The following is a 9,705-nucleotide window of genomic DNA, read 5'->3' on the forward strand; positions in this document are numbered from 1 at the left end:
TTTTCATCATGAGGGCAATCTGTCGCTGTCTTTAACAACATGCCTGCAGCTCGTTTACAGGTTTTCTCCGCATAGTTAAAAAAAAAGATGGGCAACGGGAATACGCCACACACCAAAAAATTTTGCAATAAAACGACTCATATAGCTACCATTTCTCAATATTTAACACTTTCTCTACTGAGATACCAAAAGGAAACACATTTAGTGTTGAAAAGTGTATACGGGTGGTCCCCGCTTTACGACGAGGTTACGTTCCGCGAAACTCATCGTAAGTCGAAAATATCGTAAGTCGAAAATGCATCCGATACACCTAATACACACCTCTACGTGACAGACTGGGAGATGCGGATCGCTGTCGCTGCTCAGCGTCGCAGAAGAGTATCGATTGCCCGGGTAAAGATCAAAGTTCAAAATTTGAAGTACGGTTTCTACTGAATGTCTATCGCCAGCTCACCATCGTAAAGTCGAAAAAAATCGCAAGTCGAACCATCGTAAATCGGGGACCACCTGTAAAAGAAGGGCGATACAAGCCACGTGCCAGATAAGAGCTGAGCTGCAAACGCCAGTCCACGAAAAGCTAAATATTTAATTTTCAGTGTGTATATCAGCGCATCGTTACAGCGTTATACTTGGTCTTTACAAAGTGCAGTAGCTGATATCCCTCTCACTGGTGATCTTTCCTCCTCCCTTTGGTTAACACCAGTAGCTACGTCCTTATCCCAATGCTCTGGTTAGATCCGACCAGCACCGACAGCCCGGTGGCACACAAGATTGTGGAGTCAGCATTGCAATGGTAACCGGTCCAGTGCAAAGGGTAACATTCTGAATTACTACAGTAATTTCAGTATCAGGCTCTCAGCGGGAGGAGTGACCCCTGAGTAACACCTGGCACAGGCTGTGACATCTCCTGGGTCTTGTTTGCTCCGGCAGTGAACATGCGTGTGAAGTTGGATGACGTAGAGGGTAGAGGTCCATGCTGTGAGGGAGATGTCAGGCAACCACACATCCAAGCCCCTATGGATGACCTGGAACAACATTGTCCGTGGCAGGAGGAAGGTGGATCCTGCAGGAGCTTTTTAGATCGCGGTTTGTGCAGCTTCAGGGATGCATGCTAGACATGGCCATGAGCAGCACAGAGGCCCGTTGTTTCAGGTTTTCCTCTATGATTTACTGGCGAACATAAATTAGGAAGTGTTACGTATGACAAAATCTTTGCATGAGTGCATTTGCAACCTATGCTGGAATTTAAATGGACTTTGCACCAATAGGCCGTTACCTACGTTCAGTTACACAAGGTGCATAACGAAGGGCGGCAGTTAATCTGAAAAAAAACGTCACTCACGCTCTTATGACAACCGCCAATATCAATCATGAGTGAAAATAATTAGACATTGCTTTGATTCCCGTAGCTCAGGGAACTATGGGGAAGCCCTGCAGATCTGGTTTAATGACTGTCATGAATTTTTATTTTTAGAATATGATGAAAAGGGCTTAAGGTAATTTCCTTCAGTTTCTTATACGTTGTCCCAGATCGGAAACTGAACAAAATATTTCCATGTACTACCAAATAATTCGGCGAAGGAAGGGCAATGGACAGTAACCCTCCGCACATCTAAGGTGATCTCCGTGTATTTAAATGAGGGGTAAATGGAGCTGTTCAGCCAAATGCCTTAGCGGAATGGAACTGTTAATTTAAAGTAACGACTTTTTGCCCTCTTTATCATCAGGGGGCACTGATTTAATGAACAATGCATTGCTAACCATGCAGCGCAAACCTCAAAACTGTCCGGGTGACGTAATTCTCAGATCTGAGCATTTTGCAAACACAGTATACTGTTATTGTGTGTATTTGAAATCGCATACATGCATGACGTATATTCCCCGTGCAAATGAATTTGGTGATAAAGGCACGTGCACCGTTTTTCCCTCCTAAATTTCCGATGAATGCAGGACTCAGGGCTTTGCAAGTAAAATTCAGCCCTTCTTCACCCATGCTGAGATACTTTTGAGGTAATTTGCTGTGGTCCAGGGAAGTTGCTGTTTAAACACTGTATGAGACGTGCGGTTAATGTCTTCCTTCCAAACTGTCTGTTTATTTGAGTGGACAGCTTGAGACTAATGAGGGTTTTCGAGGCCAAAGCGTAACCAGTGGGGGATGGTAGGACACGTCCACGAGTATCAAAAATGTAGGGACTATACCGTATATATCATACACCCTGGATATAACCCCCCTACCTAGAACTAAGATGAAAGTTACATCCATTGACATGGAGTAACAAAGAAAACAGATACTCTATGGTAAAACCTAGCATTTATTGGATGTTCTGTCTAGATGTCAGACACGAGGGATAAAAGGAGGTTAGGCCATGGTGGTCTCCTGAAGCTAAACAATGTCCATCTTTGATTAAAAAAAGACAGTACTGGATGCTGAGTGAGAAGCAGCACTAACCTTTACACTTTTCAAGGAAACAAGGTGTTAACCAGACAGCAATGGATATTTACATTTACATTTATTCACTTAGCAGACGCTTTTCTCCAAGGTGACGTACATCTGAGAGAAATACAATTTGTACATTAGGAGAAAGAGAAACATAGTTGCAGACGTGATTAAGTAAACTTTATTTCCACTTTATGCACCGATGCTCATTGCACGAGTAGGTGCACGAAACTCAATTCTGATCCCCTTCCTACAATTATTATTTTTTTTAAAAAAGGTACACAAACATTTACAATACAGGAGTACTGGCTGTGTAAAGGTTTATCTGGGCATGGTCGTAAAGTCAAGGTGCATGAACATTTACACCATACATGAGCTTGAGAGATCATGGGCAAAGTGAGTCTGGAAGAAGTGAGCTTTCAGACCCTTTTTAAATGTGGACAGAGTTTCAGCATTTCTGAGTGAGAGGGGGAGGTCATTCCACCCCAACGGAGCCAGAACTGAGAACCTCTGTGCTTTACTTTTCGTGCACGGGACCACCAAGCGAGCAGAAGTAAACAAGCGAAGGGGTCTGGTTGGGGTGTAGCGGTTGATCAAGTCTTCTAAATAGCTGGGAGCAGTTCTACTGATGCATTTGTAGGCAACAACCAGGGTCTTGAATTTGATCTGGGCAGCTATAGGAAGCCAGTGCAGAGAAGCGAGTAGAGGAGATAGATGGGAACGCTTTGGCAAGCCAAACACAACTCATGTAGCAGCATTTTGCAGAAGCTGCAGAGGTTTGATGGCAGTAGCGGAAAGGCCACACAAGGCCAAACAGACATATTTACTAAGGCAGGGCAGTAGAATAATTTTTACCCTGCGAAACAGTCATTTAAAATCTTATTCATTTGTATGGGTCCCAGTTCAATTAGTTAATATAACATAAGACGTAAAACACCCTATCTTAAAATTATAAGTACTGCTGGAGGTATGTTATATAAGTAACAACAGCTGAACGGGAAACTGCACATACTGCAAAATGCATAAATAAAATTAATAAAAAAAACAATACACTCCCTGCAAACTGTCACTGCCTGAATGGTTCATACCAGTTTCCAGTTTGCTTTGCTCTTAGAAATTCATGAGGTGGGAGGACTTATTGGAATCAGCACAGAAAATACACGCTCAGATGCGCAGACTTACTTAACGTGCCAAAGTGCCCTGCGTGACAAAACGGAGCTGAGAGCCCCAAAGGGTTTCTCACACAATTGGATAAATAAGAAGGCTGCGCGTTTTCTGCCACTTTCCTGCAGCACATTGTTCAAGGGCGCAGATGGAAAGCGCAACCGGAGCGCAAAGGAAAGTGGACAGAGGCGCGTGGCGCGGCGCGGCGCGGCGCAGCGGGCTGCGTAATTCACTCCCCGCCGTTGAAACGAAATCGAGTTGAAACGTCATCGCGGGGGACGCCGCACACCTTCGCGCGCGCGCGCGGCTCGCGGACATTCCGTCAGTTGCGGTCCGCGAGAGCGGCTCGGCGGAGCTCCGCGCGCTCACGTGCGTCCTGCGAGACGCGCCGAACCCGGCGCGGGAGCCGCGCTGCGCCGACCGCAGAGCCACGGCCACGTGGGTCGAACCTGATCCGACGGGCCTCGATCTTCTTTTTGCCCTAAAACTGAAATCAAGATTTAAGTTTTTTGTTTGTTTGTTTATTCGTTTTATAAGATTAGGATGCCCCCCGAACGTGCGCGTAAAAAGTCTGATATTATTACCTTGCGTGCGCGTAAAGTGGCTCCGCGTTGGTGCTTAGCGCAGAAGTGAGCAGGGGTCTGGACCCCAGTGAGTGTGTGAGAGCGACATGGATGCGACACCGGACCCTTCGACTCCTTCTTTGACCTCCTCACTCGAGGAGCCCGAAGACTGGTACAACAACACGAACAGGTTCGAGCAGCCGGGCTGGCAGGTCGCGCTGTGGGGCGTCGCGTACGCGCTCATCGTGGTCGTGTCCGTGATCGGCAACATCACCGTGATCTGGATCATCCTGGCGCACAGGAGGATGAGGACGGTGACCAACTACTTCATCGTGAACCTCGCGTTTTCGGACGTTTCCATGGCCTCCTTCAACACGGTCTTCAACTTCGTGTACGCGCTGCACAACGACTGGTACTTCGGCTTGGGCTTCTGCAGGTTCCAAAACTTCTTCCCCATCACCGCGATCTTCTCAAGCATCTACTCGATGACCGCCATCGCCGTGGACAGGTAAGTCTCAGAAATGAACGACAACAAAGAAAAAAGAAAAGAATGAAAGTTTGCACAACGACGACGACGCCGGTGCGTTTGATGCGCATCTATGAAATCCCACCGCACCGTTAGGAAGCAAAGCTCGTCTTGCCTCATAAACAATATTTTATTACTTTCCTCACTCAAAGAACATCTGAGGGGAGACGCAGCACTAACAGTTTTTTTTATCTTTTATATTTGTTTTACTTCATTAAAATTGCGCACGTTCCACAGTCCGCCAGCTTGATGACAAATTTATAATCATAAAATCAACTAACTAGGCATGCTAAATTATGCATCAATAAACTGTTTTTGAAAGACACTGTCCATTTCAAACTGACCGTTGTCCGCTATTATACAATATATATCATCTGTTATATGTAATCTTTCATTATTGTTCTTCCTATATATTTATATATTGTAAGGGTCGCGCTCGTAAGGAATCACCTGTTACTATTTAATCAAGACAATAGAAGCGTCGCCTTGGATATTTGCGCTGTGAGGTTGGTGCAGAATTGCTAAACACTGACCTCTAGTGGCGACTACAGCGCACAACTCAGCACTGGTCCCCACATAACAGCGTACAGTATTATAGTACTGTACTCTCTGTGACACTATGCTACTCTCTTCCATGATGTTGCATTTGCATTGATATTGCATTATCTTTATTACATTTTAGTACTCTCCACTTCACCATACTGTCCACTGTTCTATTATAGTACTGTATTCCTTTTAGTACTGTTTCATTATAGCATTCCATATTCCATAATTGTACTATACTTTATTATATAAATCTGTTTTACTGTAGTGGTCTCTATTGCATTATCGTTAACCTTTGTTTAACTGACATCTTTGTCCAAGGCTACTTGCGGTAGATAAATATTTTAGAACGATAAAGTCCTGCTCAGCTGTGATGGGTTTATAGTTTTCTCTATGGTATAGACTGAAATTTGCATTTCTTCACTTAGCTGACGCGTTTCTCCAGAGCAACTCGCAATGTCGGGGTTACAATTATTACAAGTAGTAAGTAGTAGCGTAAGTAGTAAGCATTGAGTAGTATGTACTCCCTGTTCTGTTGTACAGTACATTGCAATATTTATTCATTATAGAGTTCTCAGTTGCATTTTAGTATTCTGTTCAAATATAGTACTTTCTCTTTTGCTATAGTACTCTGCTTCATTTTAGTATTCTTATTTATTCCAATATACTTATCTTTCTGCCATTAAACTTTGTACTCTCTATTCCATTTTGTTATTCCCTGTTTAATTATACTACATGCTGTTTTATTATTGTGCTGTTTCTTTATTGAATCATCTATTCCATTGTAAAATTTCATTCAGTTCTAGTACTTTCTATTTCATTACAATGCTTTGTGTTCAGTTTTAGCAGTCCATGTTTAGTATTCAATGACAGCTGCTACCACAGTGTTTAGAGCTGCTGCCTTTGGACCCAAAGCTTGCAGGTTTGAATCTCACCTCTGGCTGTAGTACCCTTGGGCAAGGTACTTACCCTACAATTGCTCAAGTAAAATTACCCAGCTATACAAATGGCTAAGTAGTTGTTGATAGATTAACACTGTAAGTAGTTGTTGTTGAGAAACATCTCACCTAAATGTACTCTTATTAGTATTTGCTGTTCCACTTTCTAGTATATTTCATTTTAGTGCTTCATGTTCTGTTACAATACCGTTTCATTATTATTCTCCCTATTCCATAATTGCACTCTGTATTCCATTATAGTAGCCTCTGTTCTTTAATTACTGGACACTTTCATTCATACAGTGCAAATGTCATTGAAGGACCTACATGTGGAGCACTGGAATCCCTGAACAGTAAAGCAGAAATTCCCTGCGATAACAACCGTCAAGATATCAAAAGTATAAATATTTTTAGAGACACCATATGGAACACAATATTTTTTTATTAGGCTTATCACTTACAAAATGAGATTTTGACTTTGAGAATAAAAGCTGTTTTAGAAACAAGCATCAAAGTCTCCTTACTAGGACAAGCAGCAAGATAAACCATTGTCAAATGTTCAGCGTAAGGAATTCCACAGAAGGATTTTTAAGGAACAAGACTAAAGAAACAAAGTGTTCTCAAACAAAATCTGATCAGTAGTCCTTTGTCCTTATTTGTGAAACTGCCATTCTTTGTCCTTGCAAAGCAAATTTGATAAAACCAGCTGGCTCATGGGCGACCAGATATTGGATGTGAAAGCATGAGTTTGACTTAACTCACCGTACCATTCATCATGACATATAAAATCTCTCTAAACTCTGTCTGATGCCTTCCAGTAACTGCCATAAATTCAGATGGCAACTTCATTTTTCTTTATTTATAGTTTCTGGAGTTACTGCGGTTACACACCTCTATTTAAGGGTATAATAACAGTCCCCCATCATCATGGATGAATGAGTCTGAAAAATACAACTTGAAAGCCCATAACATCCACCACACAATTGCTTATTCTTATATAAAAAAACACACACACACACATACGGCATTACTTTTGGAAAATCATCTAAACAGAGACGCAGCTTCTCGGAATGCAATTAGTAGATTTGTGACCTATCAAAGCTTGATAAGGCCCTTGTCATATCCATATCTTACCACGTTTGGCATGTACATCAAAAACTTATCTCAACTGTTGCATTTATTCTTATCCAAATTAAAACCTAGTTTCACGTCACTGTGGTATTTGTCCTTTGTATAAATAAAAAAAGGATAAAGGTGTTGTAGTTAACATTGTTGCCTTGAGATTCAAAGGTCCCTGGTTTGAAACCCCCCCCCCCCCCCCTTCCTGCTACGGTACCCTTGATCAAGGTAGTGTACTTAGCCTGAACTGATACAGTAAGAATGCCGTGGTGTAATAATGAGTAAATCAATGTAAATTTTTTTGGAGAAAACATTCTACGCTGCCTTGGACAAAGGGGTCAGTTATACACAGATCAGTTATAATAGTGGGAATAAAAACAGCATTGAGTGTTTCTGTCTCTTGCTGGACCTTAGTGGTGTTTTCCCTCTGTTCTCCAGGTACATGGCAATTATCCACCCGCTGAAACCTCGCCTGTCCGCCACCACGACCAAGATAGTGATTGCACTCATCTGGGCTGTGGCTTTCTCCCTGGCCTTCCCTCAGTGCTTCTACTCCAAGACCTTGTTCTTCTTCCACCGCACAGTGTGCCTCGTGGACTGGCCTGATGACTACGGGGGGAAGCATCAGCTCACGTGAGTGATTCCCTTCTGCCTGGAGACATGGGAGCGAGAGCCTTTTAACCTGTGCATCTGAAATACACAAATCACTGTTTCTGCTTCATGTATCTCAACCTCCATTCAAATTTCATGCACCGCCTTGATGTTTCTTGTACTGTTGCTTATATAAAGTGGCCTGATCAGCATTAAAAACAGATCCCATTGTGGCAATTAACAGGTTAAGTAGTAGTCTTCCCGTAGCGCAGCTGGAAGTCAGTGGAACCTGCGGGGTCTTTCTGTCACCAGTGTATTGGTTTAATTATAATTTTAAGTTTATTCCTTTTTCTCACTGACTTTGCTCCAGGTATCAGATCGCTGTGATTATTTTGATCTACGTGCTCCCACTGTTGGTGATGCTGGCAACGTACAGCCTGGTGGGAATGACGCTCTGGGGAAGTGAGATCCCTGGGGAGGCCTCGGATCTCTACCAGAACCAGATTCGGGCGAAGCGTAAGGTCAGCAGCCCTTATGGTACCACAGCAATCGTACCCCTCCTGAACAGCTGTACCCTTCCCGTGGGGTAGTCTTTAGCCGGAGACCTATAAGTAATTTCAATGAAACAGCTTTAAATTTGATTTTTTTTTAAATGATTCCATTTTGTAGGTTGTACAGCTGTTGAGAAGAGGTTGTCTGGACTGAGAGGAGACACCAGACTGATCTGTGATACACTGTGTTCCCAGGTAGTGAAGATGATGATTGTGGTGGTTCTGACTTTTGCCTTCTGCTGGCTGCCCTTCCACATCTACTTCCTCCTGGGCAGCTTCAACGAAGACATCTACAAGAAGAAGTACATCCAGCAAGTCTATCTGGCCATCTTCTGGCTGGCCATGAGCTCCACTATGTACAACCCCATTATCTACTGCTGTCTCAACAAAAGGTATGAGATCCGTTAAAGCTTCATAGTGCTTGCTGTCACAGTTTTCAGTTTCAGGCATCTGGAATCTCTCTGCCAAACGGCATGAGTCCAAATATGAATCTAAATGTCAGCTCAGTAGCTGTTTGATTGGTCCCAAATGTGTTTCATTGGTCCAATATGCGTCTGAAGGCTCTCAAAGAACTCAATGCCTTCTTCCAGATTCCGGTCAGGGTTTCGGAGGGCGTTTCGCTGGTGTCCCTTCATCCGGGCATCCGAGGAGGACAACATGGAGCTTCAGCACACTAGGACATTCCAGATGACCCGGAGCTACCGCACTGAGACCAGTTCAGTGGCTCACCAGGCTTCCACCGAGCTCGAGGACATCATCCCCAAGTTGATCAAGGCCTAGAAAACCCATTTGGTCCTATCCCCATACTTTACCTTCTGCAGACAGGAATGCATAACAGATAAAGGACACAGTTGGGGACTGAGTCTGCAGTATGATTCTGTCAAGTTACCTCATTGAGAAATCATCTGTAGGTGGGCTGACATTTTGAAGTCAAACATGGAGTGAACAATGATACACTCCTAAGGCAAGAGCACTATGCCTTACTCATCTTGCTGAAACGAGAGTGGTTTTTGCAGCATCTTGGAAAAAAAAGCTGGTTGATGTACAACAATGTTTAAAACCAAGTTAATATTGCTGTGAATATATGCTTTGATGTCAAGTGTGCATAGGTGTCTTTAAAATACTGGTGTCTTTAAATGTCATTTAACATTTTAGTATCCAAGTTATATCGAAGGAGCTTGAATACAGTTCTGGAACACCATACTTTTTAAATCTTCTGACATCTTCTGAATCTTCAAGAATACGTATCTTTGTGGTAAGTTTTGTAGGATGG

At 43.1% G+C, this 9,705-nt stretch overlaps 1 protein-coding gene across 1 annotated transcript; it reads left to right on the top strand.

Annotated features, from left to right (window-relative positions):
• Positions 1-3,942: 3,942 nt before the first annotated feature.
• Positions 3,943-9,432, top strand: tacr2 (tachykinin receptor 2). The gene is made up of 5 exons (XM_018749387.2): positions 3,943-4,672; positions 7,729-7,923; positions 8,252-8,402; positions 8,628-8,824; positions 9,023-9,432. Exons 1-5 carry the CDS (start codon positions 4,272-4,274, stop codon positions 9,210-9,212), a joined length of 1,134 nt encoding a protein of 377 aa, XP_018604903.1. The 5' UTR covers positions 3,943-4,271; the 3' UTR covers positions 9,213-9,432.
• Positions 9,433-9,705: the final 273 nt, after the last annotated feature.

The sequence above is a fragment of the Scleropages formosus genome, chromosome 4 (assembly GCF_900964775.1).
Source record: "Scleropages formosus chromosome 4, fSclFor1.1, whole genome shotgun sequence".
Taxonomy (NCBI): domain Eukaryota; kingdom Metazoa; phylum Chordata; class Actinopteri; order Osteoglossiformes; family Osteoglossidae; genus Scleropages; species Scleropages formosus.

Coding starts and splice junctions, on each gene's coding strand:
- tacr2 (XM_018749387.2), top strand. CDS start 4,272: ATGGATGCGACACCGGACCCTTCGACTCCTTCTTTGACCTCCTCACTC. Junction 8,403..8,627: donor AGATTCGGGCGAAGCGTAAG/GTCAGCAGCCCT, acceptor CTGTGTTCCCAG/GTAGTGAAGATGATGATTGT. Junction 8,825..9,022: donor TACTGCTGTCTCAACAAAAG/GTATGAGATCCG, acceptor GCCTTCTTCCAG/ATTCCGGTCAGGGTTTCGGA.